The following is a 24,735-nucleotide window of genomic DNA, read 5'->3' on the forward strand; positions in this document are numbered from 1 at the left end:
TCAAATTGCAAGGGCAGAAGAGACCTCGAGCAGACGCAGAGAAGTAAGGACTGTCGCCCGCACCCGAAATAGCCGCTGTGCAATGGAAGGGGCGTAGAGGGAGACTGCAGCGAGAAGCCGCCAGGGAGAAAGGACCAAAGTGGAGAGAAGCACCCAAGCGCTACAGATGGGCCACTACTAAGCACCTGGCGAACGATCGAGATTGTCCCGCAAGGAACAAAGAATGCTCCAAGTGCAGGCAATTTGGCCACGTTGCGGTATCCTGCACAGGGCGGGAATAGAATGTTGCCCACATTGACGGAGACAGAGGAACCAGCAACGATGAAGATCTGTACGACAAGCCAATGGTAATCATGGTCCACTCATCTTGAGCAAGGAGGGAGAAACTCCATTGCGTGGTAAGAGTAGATGGAAAGGAAACACATGTCATGGCCGATTCAGGGTCCGACCTGACCATCCTCCCCATCCAGATATACAAAAACATGATGGGACGCGACTTGGTCGAGGTTAGAAGCACCAAGCAAAGGCCCACAGTCTTCGGGGGAGCCCCCGTAGACCTATTAGACTACATCAGTGCCAAACTTGAATTCAAGGATAGGGCACCACAACGAAAGTCTATTTTTCGTCTGCGGGTCCAGCCGTACTGGGATGGGATGGCCAGCATAAACTGAGCATCCGGTTAGACCCCAGCACTGCTGAACAAGTGCTGCTGGTCTCCTCAGGTGGAGCGTTGGATCTCAAAGGTGCATTCCCCATGCTGTTCTCCGAAACGCCCGGGATAATAAAGATATGTGCACAAAATCCACCTAAAACCCAATGCAGTACCAGTCAAGCACAAGGTCAGGCCTGTGACAGCGAGAGCGGCAGTCTAATCCCAGCTTCAGAAAATGGTCGAGGAAGGAACGTTTGAGACTGTCGAATCCTCCGAATGACTAAACACGGTGATCCTTGTAAAGAAGAAATCCTCCAACAAGCTGAGGGTGTGCATAGATCTATGCAGCCTCAACCTGGAAGTGGTCACGGACAGTTTTCCCTGACCAAGCATCAACTAAATCATACTGATGAAGGAAATGACGGTGTATTCAAAACTTGATATGAGTAATGCCTACCATCAAATAGAATTGCACAAGGCCTCTCACCCACTCGCAGCATTCAACACGCCATTTGGCACATTTCAATATAGGCGAATGCCATTCGGGTTGTCATCCGCTGCATCAGGATTTCAAAGAATGATGAACTCATTTCTGCATGGCATCAACAACATGTCGTATTTCCAAGACATCCTGTTGTACGCCAAGGACACAGAAACCCATGACAAGAGTGCTAGGAGAAGTACTTGGCAAACTACAGAGCGCAGGAGTACACCTGCATTACAAGATGTGCATATTTGGAGCTTGTGAAGTAGACTACCTGGGTTACTGCATCTCAAAGGAAGGAGTGAGCCCAAAGAAAAACCTGCTACAGGCTTTAGTCGACGCTCCAGCCCCGACCTCTAAAGATGAACTTTGGTTGTTCCTGGGTCTCGCGGAGTACTACTCGAAATGCGTTCCCAGATTCTCCAAAACCACATCGCCCTTGAGAGCTCCTAAAGAAAGGTACGGAATACAGATGGGAAAGTCGAGGCTTTCGCCGAAATTGAGACGAGAATCCTGCATGCACCATGTCTCAAACCGTTCAATCCCGAATGGGAAACGTACATAACAGACGCCAATGCATAGTGCTTGTGCGCCACCCGCACCCAATAAAATGGAGACACTGAATATATTGTTGCCTTTGCGTCGAAAGCACTCTCCACCTCAGAGAACAGCTACTCTACTGTTGAAAGAGATGCTGGCGTACGCCTAGGCGTACTTCAGGTTGTACATGTGGGGAACCAAATTCCACCTAGTCACTGACCACAAACCCCTGTTGCATATGTTGAGCCCAGGCGGCACAAAAACGGCGACACCACACCTAACTAGAATCACCGCCAAATTGCAGGAGTACACACACGAGATCACTCACATTGCGGGCTGGACGAATGCCCAAGCGGACTGCATGTCCATGTTACTGGATCAAAGTACCCTGGGCACTACATCCCTCAAAGACAGATGTGTTGTGGCATCCATAGGCGATCTAAGTAACAAAGACTTTATGGAAATGAGCGAGTAGCACTGGCAGTAGGAAATGTTCCAGGATGATGCTCTGGGCCGAGTAGCGGAATGGGCCTGCAAAAGTGTGGGCCAACGAGAGAGCAGTACCGGAAGCTCTACGACTATATTGGAAAGGTAGTGACGAAATCATGGAAATTGGTCTAATAATGAGGTGACCAAGTGATTCCTCCAAGAGGCCTCCGCAAGGTGATATTGTGTAGAGTGCATGCAGGTCATCTAGGCAGCAATATGACACGACGCAGAGTGCGAGACGGGTATTGGTGGCCTGGCATGGACCAAGATGTGAGGGCAATGATTGAAAGATGCCATGAATGCACAAACGGCGACAAACCGATTTAAAGGTGAGGCAAGCGCCCATGATAACCACAGAAATCCTACATGGTGTCTGGCACAAAATAGGGCTGGATTTCATTGGCACGTTAGACTGCATGTCGAGCGACCACAGGTACGGGGGTAGTCCAGATGGACTATCTCGAGAGGGGCTCCCCAAATTGATCGGAACGTACAATTGGGTGTAACTAGTTTCCAGGGAAATGGAAAGCTTTCCAAAAAAAAACAGTAAGCTGAGAGCAAGCCTGTATCACCCACAAGCCAACGGGCTGGTGGAAAGGGCAAACCGCTTCATCAAAGGCGCTTTACAACTGGCATGCGCATCGGGCATGAATCCATGCAAAGTTGTCAGAGGCCGTAGCAGCACACTGCTTGACGCATCACATGAATATCTCTGAGAGGGAGAAGGGCTGCATCCACGCTGGTATCACCGTGGCTACACAACGTCGGAGAGTACGATGACATCGACATGAGAAACTTTGTCTTCAGATTGTAAAAGAACAAGGAGATCATAAAATCTCAGAGCGACAAATGCAAAGCAGCACATTTCACCAAGTCCCCTTCGTTGACCTGAGTACAAATACGCCTACCCCACAAAGACACTGCGACAGGCTCCAAATATAGCAAGGCCATAGAAGTAACTCGGAAAGGAACCAACCATATCCACACCAGTGATGGTAGAAGGTGGAACCTGGAGAAGTGGCCGTGTACAAGAAAAGGGCGTCCATCACCTGCCCTTCCATGGGAGTAGGAGAGGGCCATCAGCCGTGGGAGTTAGCCAGCAAACCCCAAAAACCAGAGATGGACGTCAGGGGAAAAAGGAAACCAAAATGAACATGTACACAGAGCTCCAAACCCCGGTTTAGAGAACCATATCGGGAAGCAAACGCAGCGAACAAACCCCTTGCGATCTCGCATAACCACCCTGTCTCCCAAAACGGCTACTGATCAGAACCGACCTCAACTGGAGAGAAGGAAGCCAACCAGATTCACAGACTAATAGACTAGGATCCAGCTTTTCCCACAAAAGGAGGTGTGTGGGGACTTGTCTCGTGAGAGTTCGCGCAGAAGGAACAGAGTCAGAGCCAGGGACCAGAATATGGTCGGTCCTTGGCACTCTTCCTTATTGAGGTAAATCAGCCCTCCCATGCAAGCCAGCCCCATCTGCAGGCCCCTAGACAGCTGAGCGTAATACCATGGCTGAGGGTAGCCTTGTGGGAGCTTCAGCTGGCAGGGGATATTAATACCCCAGCACATGTACCATGCAGTGAAGTCAGTCAACTGCGTGAGGCAAAGAGACTGAACTGCGAGTACTGTTTTCTCCCTTTGATCTTGGACTTAAGTACCCCGTCAGTCCTCATTTGCCAGGTATCCGAATAAACACCTTCATATCACACCAGTGTCCTGTAAACATTGAAGGCCACTTCAGAACTGCTAATGCTTGCAGGCTGCCGTTTTCACACGGTACTCGATGTGTGATCATAGTATGCTGAAAAAAGGAGCTGCCTGTATTTTATTGCTTAACTTGGGGAACTTTCGCATCTTAGACATTATTGTGGTTGGAGTTTCCATTGTCATCTTCGATTCCATTTGAGTGGGTTAAAAAAAGTTTTTACAGTAATGCTAAATGTTTCTGGCAACGTATTACCTCTGAGATTAAGGGTGCAACGAGATGTTTCATGTTAAAAACGGAAACAAAGTATAGGGAAAAGAAATTGCATTGAAATGTGATGCATTGGTCACTCCTGGGGTTAGATGGTGAATGCATTAGTCACCTTTGGGATAGATAGTAAACAAAATATGCAGACTTTAACTTATGCTGTTTAAGGGGCAAATAAATACAAGGTATAAAAAAAATAAAAAAAATAGGAAAGCTGTGTTTGTGTTACAAGCTGCCATAAAATTTGGAATCAATGCTTTGGAAGAGATCTGACATTTAATATGCAATGATTGTGGGCTTTTGTTTTGTGCTCATTGTGTTGAGTCAATGTTGTGGCCACCATCTGTTGTGCTTGCTCACTTCTTGGTAAAGATTGTGTAATACACTCAATGTTTTGTCGGTGTTTCACCATGGTTGGCCCCTGATGCATTGCAGGATTTTGGCATATTGCATTGGTTGCTTCTGGATTTAGAGGCCATCGCCTGTTTTTGGTTAGGAGTTGTTGTTAACCAAGCTTATTAGGGTGTATTGCCCAGCTTTTAGGGTGCATCCTTGGGAATTAATTTAAGGTACTTCATGTTATGGGGGTTCAGCATATTTACTTTGTAGGAGTATGGGAGAGGTTTGTTTTCAAATAGCCATCTCATATACAAAGCTGGAATAAGTTCAGCTCTCATGTTTGAGGAGAATAACTTGATTGCTTTCAGGTTTTTGGTGAAGGGTCCACCCACATTCGACCCAAATGTTGCATGAAACTGATGTTGGAAAATGATGCGTCCACTGTTTAATAGTTAATTGGCTTTCCACTGTTTCAGTTTCTTCAGCTTAGTATCACCAGGGCTACTGTTTCTATTTATCACCATTTCCATGTTTTGCCATGTTTTTGCGTGGGTGTTGGTGGTATGTATTGCTTGTGTCTGGATGGACTGTAACATTAAGTGCATTGATCATGAGGGCGCATGTGTCTAGTGTTTTGCATGGGGGGTGCAAGGTGGATGGCGCATGTTCCTCATCTTGTGGTTGTGCACTAGGTATTGGTGTGGCACCACCTCGTTTGGTTAGTGTGATGTTAGGTCTGGATGTTTTGATATGATCTCTGGTGAATGTGATCTTGTTTGACCTGTCTGCAGGGTGTGTTGGGTTGACTTGAGCACATATCTGCTGGTGGGTAGAAATGTGTGGATTACACAGCCAGTTTGTGTGGTCACACTAGGTATTTGTGTGGCACCACCCTTCTGTGCGTTGATATAGGGACGTGAGCGCATGGGTTGTTTGCTGCTTCGGTGTATGTCTCTGGTTAGCCCGTTTACTCCTGTTTTGTGATCTTTGGTGCTTGCTTGTGTTTCTGGAGGTTTCTTTCTTTGGAGTGTGCCAGGGTGTGGCAGACCCTGTACCTGGGAGTGGCAGTACCAGGTAGGAAGTGTGTGTGTGTGTGTTGTTGCTGATGGTTGTTTCGAGCGGGTTGTGTGTTTGGAGTTGGTTGAGTGTAGTGATACATTTCTCCTGTCTTCTGTTCGTGTGCGAAAGGGAATGTTGTGATGTATTCATGTCTTGTTTGCGCTTGCAGCCATCTCTGCTACTATGGAATGTTCAGGAGTGGCATGATTGACCGCTTTTTGGAATGTTTGTGTTCTGGTGTGTGTTCTGAGAGTGACGGTTGGGTCCAAGCTGTCGGTGTGTGAGGTTGACTGGTGGGTGTGACCCCTAGTCCAGTCCCTTTCCTGTCTTACTGTATATACTATTGAGAGCATCTGGAACTGTGTATATTTATTTCTGGAGCTTGTGGATCTGCTTAGATCACATGCTCTGCATAGTCCGACATCTAGTGGAAGTCGCAATGTATTAAAAGATTTGTTTTCAAAACTCAAATGGATGTCGACGGGGTGTGTTTAGTAATAATATACCTATTATGATGTATACTGTACCCATGGTCCTTCACACATCGAGTTCCCTCGGATTGTTTTTTTCCGCCATGCAGATTTCTCTTCCAGGCTGATGCCTTCAATTTCCTGACTAACACCCACATCGGCGACAACTGATCGATCGACAATCAGACGCTGCCTTTAACGGCCTCTTCGGGCTTTGCCCAATTGTTGTAGGGAAAGAGGGGGGAGGTTCTCTATACTGACCTCTTTTAGAGAATGTTTCTCCCATCATCTGCTTCTATTTTTGCGCATCTGCCCTTTTAAAATATAATGGACAAAACCCCATTTAAATTTTGCCCCTCTTGCCACTGTAAAGTCCTGTGGAAAGACACGCACTGAGTGTGCAATCGCTGTCTCCCAAGTGATAACGCCAAAAAGCATTGTAAATCATGTCGGCTTTTCCGGCCTAAAACCCTAAAGGATCAGCGGACGAAACGCTGGGCCGCTCACGCCATGCAGGTCGAGGCCTCCATAGATGTGACTGAAGACTCCATCGAGAGCTGTCTTGGGTCATGAGCGAAGCCGAAGAAGGTCCGCCAGAACCCCAAGTGCGGGCCCCCCACTCCGAGAAGCAGGCCGGCGGTCCTGTGATGGAGAAGAAACCCAGCGGCAGGGCACACGCAAACGCACTGCGGTCTTACCCCATGGACGACTCTCAGCGACAGCGTCTAGGCCCATGCAGTAACCGGGGATAAAGCTCTGGTTACTCATTGTTCTCTGGGCCATCCTGCTCGCTTTCACCTCATGGCCGTCCCCAAAAAACAAAAGCGAATGTCGGTTCGGACACCGCTTATAAAAAGGTGCTCCTTTCGCATGCCAAAGAACGGGTACAAAAGGCATTTGGCATCCCCAAAGAAAACGCAGAAATGGCCAAGACTAAGGCTTCATCACGAGTCTGGTGGTAACCCTTAAATGCGGCGGTAGTGCTATTACCGCTGCATTTAAGGGTCCGCCAGATCAGGGCCTTGGCGGATTTGCCGATTTTCAGCACTATTACCGCCGGCTGGAAATCTGCTGGCGGTAATAGCGTGAATTTTCCCCATTGGGCCCAATGGGGAATGAGGAATTCCTGAATGGGCCCAATAGGGAATGGGCACTAACCGTTCCGCCAAACCCGTGATCCGGCGCTAATAGCGCTGGGGGATTTGGCGGTAGGGCTAATAGCGCCAGCGGTAATAGCGCAGGAGTTCCCGCCCAACTCGTGATGAGGCCCTAAAACAGGTTTTACGACTATGATGATGACATTTACATAGTACAGTCGCCAGACCATCTGGACCAGCCGGTAGCAGATTCGCCGGTTGACAACCAACTCCAGTACAACGAACTGCTATTAAAGGCAGCACAACATTGCAGCACATTTCAATATCGACACTCGGACACAGGTCGACAAGGACTTTGTTGGAGATATCCTGGGGGACAACACGTCTGCCACCCAGTTTATACCTCTCCTGCAGTCAGTCCAGAGATGTACCCAACCATCCCTACTAACGACCTAATCTTACAAGGTCAGTCAACCCAAGGATAAAGCAGCTACTGAGACCCATGCCTACTAACCCGCTCGATATTGGGGACCAGCTCAGACCAGATTCCCTAGTGGGCACTACCACCAGAAAAAGGGCAGGCACTCCCCTGGTGTCAGCAGTAGCCCCGCCAGACAAGGAGAGCAAAAAGATATATACATTTTGGATAAAGGTCGCCTCCTCTGCAGCATACCAGACCAGAATTGCAAACAATACTACACTGTTAGCTGGTTACGGCTGCCACACATGGGATAAGCTGGAACAACAATTAGAAACCGCCTGAGAACCACTAAAAGCTCAAATTCTTAAGACTATCTCAGAGGGCAAACCAGTCTCATCCTGAAGAACAATCATGATGCAGCGGATAATGCAGGACGCATTATAGCGAAGGGAACACTGGCGTAGGCAGTCAGGGTTTACGCTAGAGACTTAAGCAACCCTCTTTAAACATGCCAATAGAGCCAAATGTATTATTTGGAAAGGCTGTAGACGACGCCCTTAAGGGTTCCCAAGGATGAGTAGGACACTCTTAAATCGCTTGGGCAGTTAACTAACAGACCTTATTCCCAACTGGGTTAAGCGATTTCAGGGCAAGGGTGTGCAACGCTTCTCAGGCTACTCAGGAAGGACGCTCCTCGTCCCGGGGCCAGTCACAAGGCCAAGGTTCCTAGCCCAACTTTCAAAGAGGGAATAAAAGGGGCAGAGGTAGAGGCAGAACCTCACCTAGGAGAGGCTCGGCCCCTCCCAAATAGTGAGACGCTGTTTCAGGTCCCCTCCCACGCCACTCCAGTAGGAGGCCGAATCACTCAATTCACCCACGCATGGGACGGTATACCTTCGGACAAGTGAGTGTTGTCCACCGTGGCAGGCGGCTATTGTATCGAGCTGGTACAAAAACCACACTACCGCCTGCAAGACAGAAGATGACAGCAGAAAAACAATCAATACTGCTGGAGGAAATAAAGGCGCTACTCGACAAGGACCCATAGAGATCGTCCCGGCAAATGAGGGGTATTTATTCAACGTGCTTCCTTGTGGCAAAGAAAGACCTCACCATGCGCCCAGTACTAGATCTGCGGACAAATGTCAAACCACAAACTTTACGCATGACCACGCTCCAGAAGGTGTTTACACTCCTGAAATGGGGAGACTACATGGCGACATTGGCCATGAAAGAGGCATACTTTCATATTTCAATGCACCCTCCACACAGAAAATACCTGCGATTCAGGATGGCGGGAGTACACTACCAGTTCAAAGTACTCCCATTCGGCATCGCCTCAGGACCAAGAGTATTCACCAAGGTGCTTACAGTAGTGGTGGCACACCTGCACAGAAAGTCCATCCCTGTATACCCTTATCTGGACGACTGCCTAATCACCGGGGAATCTCCTCAAATTTGCACATTAAATACACAAAAGACAATAAACCTTCTATTCAATCTGGGTTTCTCCATCAACGAGAAAAAATAGTCTAGTCCCGAGTCAAATAAAACAATTTGTAGGGGCTATTCTAAACAAAGGAGGAGCTGGCATTACCCTCAGAGTACAAAATATGCTGTTGCAGGTACCACAATACCAGGTCGGTCGCCAGATAACTATGCAAATGAGTTTGTTCGGGATGATGGCCTCTTGTATTCATTTAGTTCATCGTGCGCGCCTGCGGATGTGTCCAATGCAGAAATGGTTAGCGAAACAGTGGCCTCAGGCAAGCGGACAGTGGGACGATCTAGTGGTTGTTTCGTTAACCCTAGTTCAGGCTCTTCGCCTGTGGTTCAAGGACGACCTGTTAAAAGGAAAACTGTTTTTGTGCTCCACCAGCATAAGCAATCCTAACTACAGACGCCTCAATCGCCGGATGGGGACACACTTCCTCCACCACACAGCCCCCGGACAGTGGACACACGCTATTGCCCAAAGACCTATCAACTTCCTGGAAATCTTGGCAGTCCTCAAGGCTCTTCACGGCTTTCAACATCTCAAGAGTCAAATGTTGCAGGTACTCACAGACAGCACCATGGCCATGTTCTATCTGAACGAGCAGGGAGGCACACTGTCCAAGTCTTTCCAAGCTATCCCAAAAAATATGGAAGTGGGCAGTCAAGCGGAACATGTTCCTAACATCTCCAAATGTTCCAGGGGAACTATGTTCTCTGGCAGACACACTAAGCAGACACCCTCTACCAGTAGAACACGAGTGGCAACTCGACAGATATCTTAGACAGAATAGAGTTGTTCACCACAAAGCTAAACGCACAATGCCCAGACTTCGCGTCCAGGTTTCCCTAGCCAGGGTCCAAGGGGAACACCCTGTGGAAGAACTGGTCAGGGAAATTTGCTTACGCTCCCTTACCCCTTTTTCATGCTACACGAGGACAAGGTTGTACTCCGGACATATCCTAGGTTCTCACCAAAGGTCATTCCCACCTTCTTTTAAGATCCATCAAACTCAGCAAAAAAGAAGCCTCCATACACTTGATGTACGGAGGGCAGTCTTGTACTATGTGAACAAAACCCCTTCGGAAAACAGATCTATTTATTTCCATTGCACCTAGTAGGGAAGACGATTACATATCAAAAAGGGCCATCTCCAGATGGATAGTCAAATGCATACAACTCTGCTATTCCCTAACCAAGAGAGTTCTACCTTTCACACCTATAGCACACTCTACCAGAGGCACAGGAGCTACCTTGGCTTTCATTGCAAACGTCCCTCTTAAGCCATCTGCAAAGCTGCTACATGGTGCTCAGTCCATATGTTCACACAGCATTATTGCATTGACACATAATCTAAAGCAGATTCACAGGTGGGACAAGCGGTCCTAAAACATCTTTGCCGCTTTACAGTCTAACTTCCCACCTCCTTCTCCAGATACTGCTTGCTAATCTATGCAGAGCATGTGATCTAAGCAGATCCACAAGCTCCGGAAGGGATGCATTACTCACCGTAATCATATTTCTGGTGCTTGTATCTGCTTAGATTCACATGCGCCCACCCTTCATCCCCTACTGGAGTAGGTGGATAGCTGTTTCCTGGATTATCACTGTTTCTGCTTCCACATCTGTACTCGTGCTATACTTCATGCAAACTCATGTCAGAAACAATCTGAGGGACCTCGACGCGTGAAGGACCATGGGTACAGTACATGTCACACTAGGGATAGTATTACTAAACCCGCCCTGTCGACATCCATTTTCGAGTTTCGAAAACAAATCTTGTAAAACTGACTTCCACTAAGCGGATACAAGCACCAGAAATAAGATTACGGTGAGTAATGTATCCATATACGGACTGTAACTAAAAGGCCCTGTTACCGAACCCTGGCTCCACAATTGGACTGTGTTCTAGCCTAGATAACATATGTCTATTTACAACATACGCCCTGTTTGGAGATTTATTCCCTGGAAGGATGAATAATTGCACCTGTGTTGAAGTGTACCTATATTGTCCCTCCATGTTATTTGGGGATTTGAGGTAAACTGCAACAGGTGTAGCCTTGTAGCGCTGAGTGCTGTTTGGTAGTGCATTGAACTGGGTTTCGGTTAGACCATAGCATCCATTTTCTACATAATGGCTGTGATTTGCAAAATAATGAGGGAGTTCTAGGGATGTCTAAAAAGTAAAGCTGTATGTTCAAGGCTTAGAGATACGGGTGGGATTGTGGTGTACTGAGTGTCTAAATCTGTGGATGTTGAAATAAACGTGACCAGTTTGATTAGTGTGAGCAATACATTTCGTATGCTTGATGCTTTCTGTGAGGAATGCAATATTCGTGGTGGTGTAAGATTATAGTGCAAGGTATTAATCTATGCAATTGAACAGTTCATTTATAGTTTAGGAATCATTTCTTTGATAATCTATACTGAAATATTCATGCTAAAAGTGTAGCGTCAAAAGAAAAGGTCCACGTTTTTGGCTTTTGTTCAGTGTTAGTTCAAACGGAATTCCTATATAAAAGAAAATTAGGAAAGAGGCAGTGTCAGGTAAAGCTGCTATTCCTGGATCAGAAATGTAATCCCTTAAAGTTTATATTAAGTATTACCTTTTTCTGGAATTGAGAGAGGGTAGCATTCCACTGTCCTTATTTCCTTTAGCAAATGGTGGTTCCTGAACACTGATGTGGCACTGCATCTGCCATGTTTTATTCAAATTATGTGGTGTTTCAGGATGTTATGGCAATATGCTGTGCAGTAACTTACGTAGTATTAAAGATAGTCGCCATCTCATAGTGCGGTGTTCTCACTGATTCTGATACATAATTGAACGTTCTAAAATAGAACTCATTCTAACCTATACAATGTACTACAGAGGTTTTAGATTATTTTTGGCATAGTGTTGCCTTCATGTAAAAAAAATTCATCCATAACATATTGCAGTTGTTTATATAATTAGATTGGTACAGATGATGTGGATAAACTCCATGCATACCAGTATCTAAATGTTACTGCAGGGTAAAAAATATTATAATAGGTTTTGACATTATCAATTATTAAATGCAGGATGAAGAATTTTTGGGGGGAGGTATATATATATATATATATATATATATATATATATATATATATATATATATATATATATATATATATATATATATATATATATGTGTGTGTGTACAGTTAACGAACATCCTCTAGTGGATTATAATATTGTAATTTATTTACTGAATTGTGTATTAGATAATGACAAGAATATACTTCCCCATGTTATTGCACATAGTTGAAGAAACGTATAAATGACTGTTCATGAAAGAGGATATTTTCATAATTTGATTAGCTGACTCTTTTGTAAATTCTTCTTTGGAGTAAGCGTAGGAAACTTTTTTTTTACTATATTTTTACTTGGCAGGGTGATTTGTTTCAGATTGTAATGAGTCATTTAAAGAAAAATGCTTCGCTCAACTTTTTTACCCATTTGTTAGTGTAGTGAAAAAATGGGGATCAAATGTATTTTAGTACTTAAACCTGTTGTGCTGTGTGGTTTAACATGGTTAATGCTATTTTGTTATGGTGGGACTTTTACAAAAACTGCATCACAGTTGGTAATGTGAAATGACCCATGTGAATTAGACTATTCTTTCTTTCTTTTCCCCATGCAGAAATGTCTCAGGCTGAAGTGGGTAAGTTTTTTTGTTTTTTTTTGTTTTTGGTTTTAGAATTTGCTTTATGTAGGCATGGCCATCAAAACGTACAACATATGATCAACATGCGAAATAGCTATAACAATGTACTGACCCGAGCAGGTTTAATATAGAGATTTTGACTGGAATTAGTGAGTGCTTTCTTTACACACACTGCAAATGGGATCCTCTACACGTGTTCATGAGAGATGAAAAGCTTGTCTGGATTTGGATCATGTTCCTTGAAGAGTTTCCTCTACACTGGCCTGCATTATGCAAAATGGAGATGAAACTACTGTGCCTATGCTGCAAGAAGAAAAGCCTTACTAATGAAGGTTTTGGTTCTGGCGGACCAGCTGGGCCCATGAGTATTGTTTTTATGTACTTGTACCTTCTCTGACCTATCCAGGTTTAGCTTTTGAGTCTTCTGCCTGCCTGCCTTTGTCTAACTAGCTCACCCTTTTAGCTTGACTAATTCAGGTTGTCTGGCTGTACTCTTTATCTTACTAGCTGGCTTTTGTCCAAATCCAGTTCCTCCTGAATCCTCCCCTAGGTGGATTTTGTGTTTTGGCCAGTTCCTTTTTAAATCTTCTCGCCTTGGGATGCTGTCCTTACTCGGACCAAGGCACCTGCCTAGTGTGGAAGTTTTTGCTTGCTGTTATACAGGTACTGATTAGTTAATTGGGCTAATGGCTCGGATTTGTGGATTCCGCTCCCCTTCTGACTTCTTGAGTTGGCATTAACGTTTGTCCTCTGGTTCCACCCCCTTCAGTGGTGGTTGTGATGTTCTCCTCCTTAAAAACGTGTGGTGTTTTTTCAAATCCATTGGCTTGGCCCCGATCTACACCAACTCTGTTGAGCTCAGACAAAATGACATAGCTTCTCTTGAGAGCCAGCAATACGGCTGTTAGCTTATTGTGAATGCCAGACAAACCTGGTCGACTTATTGCCACCAGCATTAAGATCATAACAATGGGAAAATGGGACAACCAAATGTTCACTTTCGCTTGAGTTCCCAACATTGTAACCAATACAACCCCGGCCCACCCCCTCCTGCTCTCTTACCCACAACAAACTACACAAAACAAATCTAAGTGGGTGTAACTGAGTCACTCCAATCCTTATTCAATTCATCTTTCAAGTGCATTCCCCCCAGTATGCCTCCCCTTCCGATACGTATTCATGAAATGGAAGCCATACAGCAAGGAATCTCTGGTATCTGCCATCAATCAAGGCACACACTTTCTCCATTGCCATGATTCCCCATACCCCGACCCACCACATAGCTACAATTGGGCCCTGTTCTGTTTTCAACCCATGGGCTAGTGTGATCCTTGGTGCTGTAAGCATGTGTTATAAGAGGGACACGAGCTCTGCTAGTGTTGGAGGCCCTCAACTACCACCCCCAACACCACCACCATCGGGGTATGTGGTATTTGTATCCCCAGGATGTCCTTAATGCGGCTCAGAACCTCTTTCCAGTATATCTGTGCCTTTGGGCCTGACCACCAAATGTGACCATATCCCACCTGGCCAGCAGAAGGGGCGGTGGGGGCATAGGGGGAGAAATTCTGTGGTTGGAGTGCAATCGGTGCGGGGTCATATACCACCAAACGCATATTTTATACCCTGATTCCTCTGTTATGGTAAATCCCAGATCTTGCTTCCATTTGGTCATATAGTGTAAAATATCCCCAGACGTGGCCCCATCTAATAGGCGGTATAGTCTTGCAACTCTTTTTTTGGTGGACCCTTCCCTCATTGTAAGCTCCAGCCCAATCGGTGCTCTATTGGCCGCTTCTCTAACTGCTTTGTTCGAGATCCAATGCCAAATCTGCACATAGTGGAACCGTTTCAGCTCCATAATGGCACATTTCGTTATACAGCAGTCCTCGAATTGCAGTGGGACGCCCTCTTGATAGAAATCCATTAAGGTTAGTGTAGCTTGCCATGCCCAGTATGCCCAAAAACTAGGGGATCTGCAGGATGCAAAGTGAGCGTTTTATATCCCATCGGCATAAATCGATCCAACCTGAGTTTCAATTTCTTATCCCATATTGCCTTGTCCCAATACTTGAGTGTGCATTTCAAAGTTTCAAATAGTGGGCCTCCCGCACCGATTGCCCAAAGAACCCAAGATACTGCAATAGAATTTTGCTGGCACTCTAGTTCAAACCAGCCTGCTTGATACACCTCTGATGACCAGTGCAACATTGGGGTCAGCTGCGCCACCAGAAGATGACTAGACATCGCAGGAACCCCGAACCATTCCAAACCCAGGGGCCGGAAAAGGACTCTTCTCGGCACTCTAGGCTTCCTACCCCTCCATATACAATGGAGGATCTCCCTCTGCAAAGTTTTAACCATGGGGGCTGGGGTCTGGATCGGAAGGGAACTCACCACATATACAAATCTCTCTAAACCATCTTCTGGGCAGTCCTACCTCCCCATATCGCAACATTCACAGCCCTTCTAATAAATATCTTAGATATGCCTCCCCATAATGAACCCAGCCTGATCAGTGTGTATGATTTTTGGCAGCACCCCCATTAACCGTTGGGCCAGCACGTTTGCATAGAGCTTTGCATCCCCATTGAGTAGGGAAATGGGATGATGGCTGGCACATTCAGTCGGATCCCTACCCGGCTTCAGTATCAAAAGTTGAGGAGGGTCCCAACTGCCGGATTCAATTAAACAATCTTGTTTGAGGGGTGATTAAGATATTCAGCAAGATTTTATACTATGCACTCCCTAGCCTGTCGGAGACCCCCCCCCCAGATAGAATAGGCGGTGAGTGTTGGCAGGGGCCTGTGTTTCAGCCCCCAAAACGAAGGTCCCATAGGGGCCCCCGGGACAGCAGCACCAAGGTGGGAGGATTGGTTTTAGCCACAGGGGAGCAGAGGAGAGACCCTGAGACGATACCCCACCTCTACCAAAGGGCATCCGGCCCGAGGAGAGGCCAGCTCCTCATTATCAGGGGCCACAGAGGAGATGTCACCGCTGGCCTTCGTCGGAGACTGTGGGGGGGGGCACATGACCGCAAAACCCCCACAACCATTTGCTTGAGCTTTTGCCGCAGGGACACGCAGCCACAAGCTACAGAGGAGTAGTATCAGTGCCGCCTAGGCTCAAGGGCGGCCCGGCCAGAGGCACAGGAACATGGAGCCCAAGTCTGTCCGGCAAAGCCCCACGAGACCCTGACCATCGGGTCATAACCCCGGCCCATGAGCTGGAGAGACACCTTAAGGAGGTTTCAATTTGAGGGTGGGGAGAGAGGGAGCAGGCCTCATCGCCCCGTTTGCCAACATGGATTGGGACCCGGCAGCCATGAAGTCAGACGTGGCGGCCCTTATGGAGGAAATCGGGGACATTAGGTTGGTCCTTGACCAGAGGCTGGACAAGATGGACAAGAGACTCCTCTATGGAAGAAAGGGTCCTAGGGCAGGTGGTAAATCAAACTTCGGTGGCACTTGGAGGTCCAGACTGGGGTGAGGTTGGCAGAGCTGGTGAGGAGGGAGGCTGAGACGACGCTCAAACTGGACGACATAGAAAACGGAACGCTGCAAAAACCTGCACTACTTTGTACTCCTGGAGAAAGATGGGGAGACTAAGAGCAACATCAGGAGAGCCATCCGGGAAGTGATTTGCATGCTCTTCGGAGATGACACCATGGACAGACCTACCATTGACCAGGCCTATAGAGCGGGGGGATGCGGAAGGGGTCCGCTCTCGGTGGTAGCGCGCTTCCACTATTACGAACAAAGTATAAGGATGCTTCATTGTGCCAGGAGAGCAGGCCGAATCAACTACAGTGAGGCCCAAGTGACTATTTTCCAGGACCTTTCGGCACTTACCTTTACGAGGAGGAGGATGTGCGGCTCACTCACCAAATGGCTGACAGAGAAACGAGTGTGATACCGCTGAGGCTTCCCTTTCTTCCTCATCTTTGAATACGAAGGCCAAGACTACCGGCTGGACATGGATGGTGACCCAACTAGATCTGACAAACTCATGGTGGTCTCACGGCTCCGGTCATTTGCCCCGGGAGAGACCGCTGGATCAGGGGCTCAGCCTGCTGGAGCCAGAAATAGACGCAAGATGGCAGGGGCCCGCAAGTACAAAAAGCTCAATACCTCACCAAGGGGCCCCTTTGGCCCATGATCTGGTCTTCAAGAGGGGGAGGGGCTGGAGGAAGCTTTTGCTGTGTTCGGAAGGCGAAGGGGAGGAAGTCAGGAGTTTTGAGAAGGGAGGGCTCAAGAAGAAGTAAGAGTTTGGTCGGATGTGAGTCCTGTTGACTCTGAAACCTGTTGGTGATACTATCCTGGAAGGCGGAGTGTGTGCTGGGTTTGGATGCCAGGGGATCCAAGGAGGGGAGGGTGGTTGGGGTTGTTCGGGTTGGGGGTTAGGGGAAAACTTTCAGTTTTGTGTGTTCGCCGAAACGGTTTGTGGTGTCTTGGGAAGGGCTGGAGTCAAGGTAAGAAACGTGAGCAAGGCGATGGATGTGAGGAGTGACCTAGTAATTGGCTCCCTCAATGTGAGGGGACTGAACTCTCGTGCCAAAAGATCAATGACCATGCAGGAGTTCAGAAGGGCCAGGGTGGAACACCTGATGCTACAGGAGACACACTGCCAGAGGTGCAAGGAACCACGGCTAGGTAGGGGATGGGGAGTGCAGGTATATTTTGCATCGAGGAAGGGAGGGGCAGCAATCGCTGTCATCCCGGCTGGGTCTGGTGGTGGATAGAACACAGCGGGACCCCGGGGCCAGTTTCTGTTAATCGAGGGCTCCCTGCAGGGCGAAAGGACCCCACTGTGTGCTCTCTGTATGCTCCCAATGTGGGTCCGGTGGAGTTTTGGAAGGGGGTCCAGAATAAACTAGAGCTCTTTGTTGAGGGCTGGCTGGTGGTGGGGGCAGATTTCAACGTGATCCTCGACCCAGCCAGAGATCGCAGGAGGATGGGGGAGGGGACAGACAGCATACCAGGCAAGGCAACCTCCAGAAGGTTCAGGAAAATCAACCTGGAGATGGGCCTTGCAGATTCCCTAGGGGTGTGAGAGCGGTGCAAAGCCCATTCACCAATCTCATCGGTCCACAACGCCTTCTCCAGCATCAACTTGATTCTGGTAGATACCAGGTTAGGACGTCCAGTGTGGCATCGGTCACCTGGTCTGACCACGATATGGTCCAAGTGGTTTTGGGGAATGTTCTTAGCAAGGGGCCCTCGGGAGAGTGGCGTAGCAATGGCTTCCTGCTGAGGGATGAGATCATCGCCCAGTCGGTATTGACAGAGATCGGACTACTTTGAGATCAACGATAATGGGCGGTGGGGGTGCGCACCCTTTGGGTGGGCCTCAAGGCCATGCTGGGGGGGGGGTCCTCATTGGGATAGGATCCCAGAAAAAGAAGGAACGTAGGGCCCAAGAAGAACTAAGGGGGAGGATCGAACGTAGGGCCCAAGAAGAACTAAGGGGGAGGATCAGATTTACAGCTGGTGGGGCTGGGGGGCTCCGTCCTGACACTGGATAGGACTGCCAAATGGCAGTTAAATAAGGCAAAGCTTAAGGCCTTACTGGTGCAGGATACGGAGAAACAGTTACTGTTACTAAAGCAGAAATACCATGAGCTGGGGAGAAAAGGCAGGTAAGATACCGGCTTGGAAGCTAAGTGAGGAAAGGAAGAGAAATACAATAGGGGCCATTAGGGGGAGGAGGACAGTGTGGTACACGACTCAGTGGAGCTAGGGAAGGGATTTGCTAAGTTCTATGAAAATCTTTATAGAACCGTACATTTGGGGGCAGATGATCAGCGGTCGGCCTTCCTGGACGCCGTTCTGCAGGAGGAGTCTGAAAGGCTGTGGTCTCCCATCTCTGTGGAGGAGCTACTTTTGACGATTAAGCGGGATGAAGACTGGGAAGGTGACACAGAGCGATGGGTTCTCAGTCCTGTTCTGCAAAAGGTTTAGAGCCACACTGGCCCCATATCTGGCCAGAGTGTTCAATGAGGTCCTATCGGGAGGGCCCTTTCCAAAGGCAATGCTGAAGGCCACGATAGTGGCAATCCACAAGGGGGTTAGAGATCCTACGAGATGCGACTATTACCGCCCGATTTCATTGCTAAACAGTGACGTCAAAATCCGAGCCAAGATTCTGGGATCCCGATTGGAGGGCTTGCTCCTGTCCCTTGTTCACAGGGAAACGGGGCTCAGACAATATTCAGAACACTCTAGATTTGATGCATCAGGTACATACCTAGGAAAGTTATGCCTGCCTGATCACGGTAGACTCGGAAAAAACAGTTGACATGGTGGAATGGCCATTTATGATGCAGATACTAGGGGAAATGGGCTTGGGGCTGGTTTCCTGAGGTGGATGGATGCCCTGTATATGCAGCCCATGGTACGAGTCCGGGTCAAGAACGCCCTGTCAGATTTGTTCCGACTGTCGTGGGGTACAAGACAGGGTGTGTCTGTTATTGCTTCTATTGTATGCCCTTAACATAGATCTGCTCTCAATAGCAATCAGGAAATTAAAGGCATCTGGACGGGTGAGGTCGAGTTCAAGTTATCCCTCTTTGCAGACGACATCTTACGGTACCTGACCGAGGTGGACACCTCTCCCCTCCCTGCACCCCCCAAACTCCTGGACCAAATGGAGAGCTATGGATGCCTGTCTGGATTGAAAATTAATGTGTACAAATCTAGCATTATGCCCATGAGTCCAAAAAACTCTGCCATCGCCACACATGCCTGACGTTTGGGGATAAGGGTTGAAAGGACACAGAGTAAATATTTAGGTGTATACCGAGGGACCTCGCAGTGCTGGCCAAGGTTTACTTCAATCCAATGCTGGCAAAGATCAAAGAGGACGTTAAGAGGTGGTAGCCCTTCTCTTTGTCCTGTATAGACACATGACTTCTATAAAGATCAACATCATCCTCTCGCCTGCTCGATCTATTTTCAGCCCTCCCAACAAGGCTCTCTGCGTCCTTTTTCAGAGACTTCAAGCAAGTGCTATCGAAATTTGTATGGCAGAAGGGGAAATGGGCCACACTCCTGTGAGACCAGGGGTGCTTTGGCTTCCCAGACCCCTTCTTATATTACAAAGCCACCCAATTAAGTGTGCCGTTACTCCAGGGAGGAGCTGAGAACATATTAGTCGTACCTGAAAGAACTAGTGGTGGACCCGCTGATGGTTGATTACCTGTGGGCTCCCGTTGGGAGGATATCGAGGGGGGCGAGGGAGCACCCTGTGTTGAATGCACTGTGGGGCCTATGGAGGGAGGGAGGAGCCAACAGGACTTTCCCGTCATGGGCCTCACCCATGGCATTGCTCTGGGGCCCCCATTTGACTTGGCAAGGCACGGGAGGGAATTGGGCTCAACAATGGTTGGACAGAGGTCTAGAAAGGGTGGGACAACTGTTTGAGAGAGGCTGATTCAAGAGCTTCGAGGAGGTACTGGTGGGCGTAGGGCAGGCCAGGATCACGATCGAGTACTTGAGGTTAAAAGGGATCTTCACTGAGCCAAAGTGGCACGCCCAAGTCTCCTGGGAGCTTATCGCGTTCAAGAGATGGTGGGATACAGCAACTGTGCGCAAGGGATCCCTTTCGAGCATATAAAAGTTCCTGGTTTCCACCTGGAGGTTGGGAGAAGCACATTAAAAAGGTATTGGGTGGAACTAGTGGGAGAAGAGATCTCTGATGAGGTCGGGGCCAAGATCTTCCGGAACACATTCCACGGCAACCTCTTCACCTCAACTGTCTAGCAAAACTATAAAATCCTACAGGGGTGGCAGAGACCCATTGAAGGTTTCACAAATGTTTCGGGGCGCTTTCTCCCATGGGCCTCAGGTGCTGTAGTCGGCTGGGCTCACTATCCCACATGTGGTGGCATTTCCCGAAAATATGCATTTTCTGGCAGGCACTCCTTAGATGGATTAAGGAATACTCGGAGGTACAGCTGAGCATAGACCCGCTCCAGATGCTGCTTGGGATCCAGGCCAGTGACCGGGAGGAACATAGGCTACCCAGGTGTGCAAAGCCATGTTTAGGGCAGGGAGACTGGAAATAGCGCACAAGTGGAAGGCAGGGGAGGCCCCCACGAAGAGGGAGTGGGAACAGAAGCTATGCAACATCATGGTGATGGAGAGGTTGACTTCCATTGTTAATGACTACTTGGGGTCCCACTAATGGCAAAGATGGAGATGGTCAAAGCCTAGCTGAAGTCCGTAGAATAGGCCTGGCCCTTCAGGGGGGAGCCAATCCATATGCAACGTTATAATGTTATATTAAGTGAGGTGGTCATTCTTTGGTTTTCTTTTTTTTTCTTCTTCCTTCTCATGGGGTTCTCCATCTCAGAGATTGAGTTGTTGTTCACTGATGCTAGTTATCCGAACACGCTGTTAAGGGGACTAGTTGGCTGATATTGGGGAGGAACAGTATCCTGCCCCATCCGACATCTCTATCCTTGCACCTGCAGTGCTGGTGGAACTTGAAAAACGGGTACGCCTGTCAACGGGGCCGTCCACTCCAGTTATTGCGGCGCCAGGGAAGATAGCAAATGTGCACTTGCACTATGAGGCCGTCTCCCCAATTGCCCCCTTTAATGACTCAACCGACAACTTGCCTTGGAATGAATGGCCTGACACTGATCCACTACATGATCCCAATGCTAGCAATTCATTGAATAAGGAAATAATTCCTGTGATCTAAAACGATAAATATTTGCGTAGCCCTTCCAGAATTGACGGTACCCCTCCCTTTGGGGTTTGCCCTCTTAAATCCATCTGAGGACATAGTCATTAGAGTCCTCCTATCCCGTTTTATCGAGGGTGATCAACTTGCTAAATAGGGGTCACAACTACACCCATTATGAATTACTGGACCTGAAAGTTGCCCAATTTGAGGTCTTGTCAAAATTAAACTAACTAGAGGGCTGTATTTTTGCTGAGAACTATAAGCGAGAAGGTGGTTGTGTAGCTCCCTTTTAAAAATGATACTTCCATTACAGTATCGGTAGCAACTCAAACTGCTTTTCTTGGAACGAATGATCAAAGGACTTCTACACACGAACTGGGGGTCCCAATTTTCAGCTTCGCGCAAACATTTGCCCAGACGGTTGCTGAAACCTGCGATCCTGCTGTGGTTCGAATATTAACACACACTCAGCTTTGCCAAAGGGCGATTCAAAACAGCGAAAAAATAGATCAACTACACTTTTTTCTTCAGGTAGAGGTTATCAAACAGGGCACAGGCTTGAAAATTGAACATGGTAGTCCTAAACCGGGTGATATCTTTCACCCGGATTGCCCCTCTGCCCTCCCTATTCTGCTTGAGGCAGAGGTGCAAAAAGTAGAGACCCAAGCAGAGGATGCTGAAGTGTATGACAACCCTACGGCAAATCGCACTGGTCTTCTCTTTGTACCTAGGAAAGAAAAATGTCTGTACTTTCGCGCACTGAAAAGAAAGGCTGATCGGCAAAGTGTGCAGATAGCGAAAGGCAAAAAAAAATGACAAACACCTAATGTCAACAACTAAAAAAAAATGAGGTCGGAAAGGGTGCACAGGCTACAACCATTGCCCCCCAATGTTGAACATGGTATAAATCTCGATGAACTTTCTGAGGAAAGTAAAAGGGCTTTGCAATTGGTTAGTGGGACTTTTAAAGAATCTATCAATAAAAGTATGGTGCCAAACATTTCAGGTACGCTAATGGAAGGTGATTCCAAGCCTCTTAGTAAGAGTGTGGCGGATGATGATGTAGCTAAACCAATTTCCACAAAACAAAGGGAATTTACCTCCAGTTTAACCCTTCCTCAACAAAGAGTTATCCATGTTCTACATACCTATTCCCAACAAAAAAAACAATTCAGCGATGTCCATACCTGAGGCCATGGAGGAAGTAGCAACGATGGCTTCCAGTATACCTTTTGGAATCTCCCAAAACTGTGCGGAGTGATAAGCATGAGGGGAAGGCCGCAGAGGCTCCAAAAAACATGAACTTGGATTTGGAAACTGATCAAATTCCTGACCTGGATGAGGATATGATTTCTGCAAAATCACCCCATCTGACTGAAAGGTCAATAATATGCCCTTCTGGGAATGAAACTAGGATGCCACCTTCTACTATCAGGGGGTGGCTGAGTAAGGTAGGTAGAAATGGGGATAAGCGGTTAAATCAATCATTTATATTTCAGGCTTTCCATAAAATCCCAGCTTTGAGAACCTTAATATCAAGTGATATTGAATGGATCACCGGATGGTGTTCCATCTTCAATCTGTAATCATAGCTTATTTGTTGTGGCAGTATGAGAGAGAACTTAAGCAAATCGGTCTAATCCCGTTTCGATTTGATACCATAGAGGAAGCTATTGCTTTTAACGAAACTCCAGAAGAAAAGCCAAAGCTGGTAGCGAAAAACGACACTATGGCATCACTGAATGTGGCACCTCAGGTGGCTGTGATCACCCAACTAGTGGCTCGTTCTACTATTTGTAAAAATTGGTCTTGGTTGTCCTCACTGGCAGGTATTGCAACGCCACCTGAGAACATCATAACCACATAGTAACAAATCTTCTTTAAAGCTTGTTTCTTGGAACTCATGTGGCCTTATAAATCTGCTCACATGGGCCAAAGCTCTTATTCCAGATAACATTATTAACATTATACTGTGTCAAGAAACCATGTGTGGTTTTAAGTTCCAAGTACAAAGTTTTACTGCCTTCCATGCAGAGGCCCTTCGAGGCCCCCTAGGGAGGCCATTTGGTGGCCTAGCAATACTTTTGAACACAAATATAATTACTACAAAGCTAGTCCACAAGTCTCCAGCAATATTAGCGCTACTGGTCTTTCAGGAAAAAACCTTATGATAATATTTTAATCATTTCTATTTATCATAATCTGTTACAGTTTAAGATAGATGCACTATTTACTGATCTAGCTTCGATTAATGAGGAGGTTACAGTCCGGTTACCTACATGTAAAATACTTATACGGGGCGATTTCAACGCCTACTGCGCATATGCGGATCACATATTATTTCGTCCAGATGGCTGTCTCTCAATCCATGGCTGCTGCGCGAGGGGAAATATGGATTGAATTCTTTGCTAATTGGGACATCGCATTTGTCAATTTTCTGACATAACCCCCCCCCCCCCAGGTCACTTGGAGAAGAGGTTTCAAAACTTAATGTATTGATTTCTATGCAGTATCGTATAACATGAGAGAATACTGCAGCGAGATAGCTATAACGGAACCAGGTGTTGGGGACCATTTAATGCTGGGCATGACAGTTCAAGCAAATATTTTGAAGTTAAGGAGTGACCCGTCGCATGACCTATTAGTAGGCGATCCCCCTGGGATCCCGCTACGATGGAACACCTATCTTTGTGATAAACTAAATACTATGATTGACAATCATATTACATCCGACAAAGAAATTGGGGCATCTCTTATGACACTGCAACAAAGAGTCATGCGACACTCCTACATAATCAACACAGCACTTGAGAAGCTGGTTCAAAATCGTATGAAAGTAACTCACCCCCAGCCTTATTGTAGGGACATTCAATTGGCCAAACGCTGGAAAAATACTGAAATACGCAAACTAAAAGCTGAATCCGTATCACCCAGCAAATTTCTCAAAAGGATGAAAATCCTCTGCAATGCATATAGAAATAAATGCCTACATTTCAAACGCCACCTTCACAACTTGGTGATTCAGAATGATTGTCAGTCTGCCACAACGATAGACGTACCACTTGAGCGTTGCTCTGGTCCAATCCTCAAATCACCATCACCGATCAAACCTCCCACATTATGGAGGAGGTATGGACAACTTTCTTTGGGACCACGTTTAAGCTACCAAGCAGGTTTTCCAAAAAGGGGAGCTCCCCTACGCTCTATCGTCAAAGCTATTTAAGAGTTAGTCAATTGAGGAAGTAATGGTTGCTATTAGGGCACTGAATTATTCAAAAGCAACAGGTCCTGATCGCATCCCACCATGTGTTTTCAAACGGAATCCTACTTTTTG

General features: G+C 47.2%; 1 protein-coding gene across 2 annotated transcripts in view; it reads left to right on the forward strand.

The window, feature by feature from the left end:
* LOC138521765 (E3 ubiquitin-protein ligase TRIM39-like) overlaps positions 1-24,735 on the forward strand; it is an 840,082-nt gene that overhangs the window by 523,814 nt on the left and 291,533 nt on the right. For both annotated transcript variants that reach the window (XM_069634831.1, XM_069634832.1), the window contains exon 6: positions 12,687-12,707. In XM_069634831.1, coding sequence (XP_069490932.1) covers positions 12,687-12,707 — 21 coding nt within the window. The remainder of the gene's footprint in view (positions 1-12,686; positions 12,708-24,735) is intronic.

The sequence above is a fragment of the Ambystoma mexicanum genome, chromosome 13 (assembly GCF_040938575.1).
Source record: "Ambystoma mexicanum isolate Mex_15411 chromosome 13, UKY_AmexF1_1, whole genome shotgun sequence".
In the NCBI taxonomy this organism is placed as follows: Eukaryota; Metazoa; Chordata; class Amphibia; order Caudata; family Ambystomatidae; genus Ambystoma; species Ambystoma mexicanum.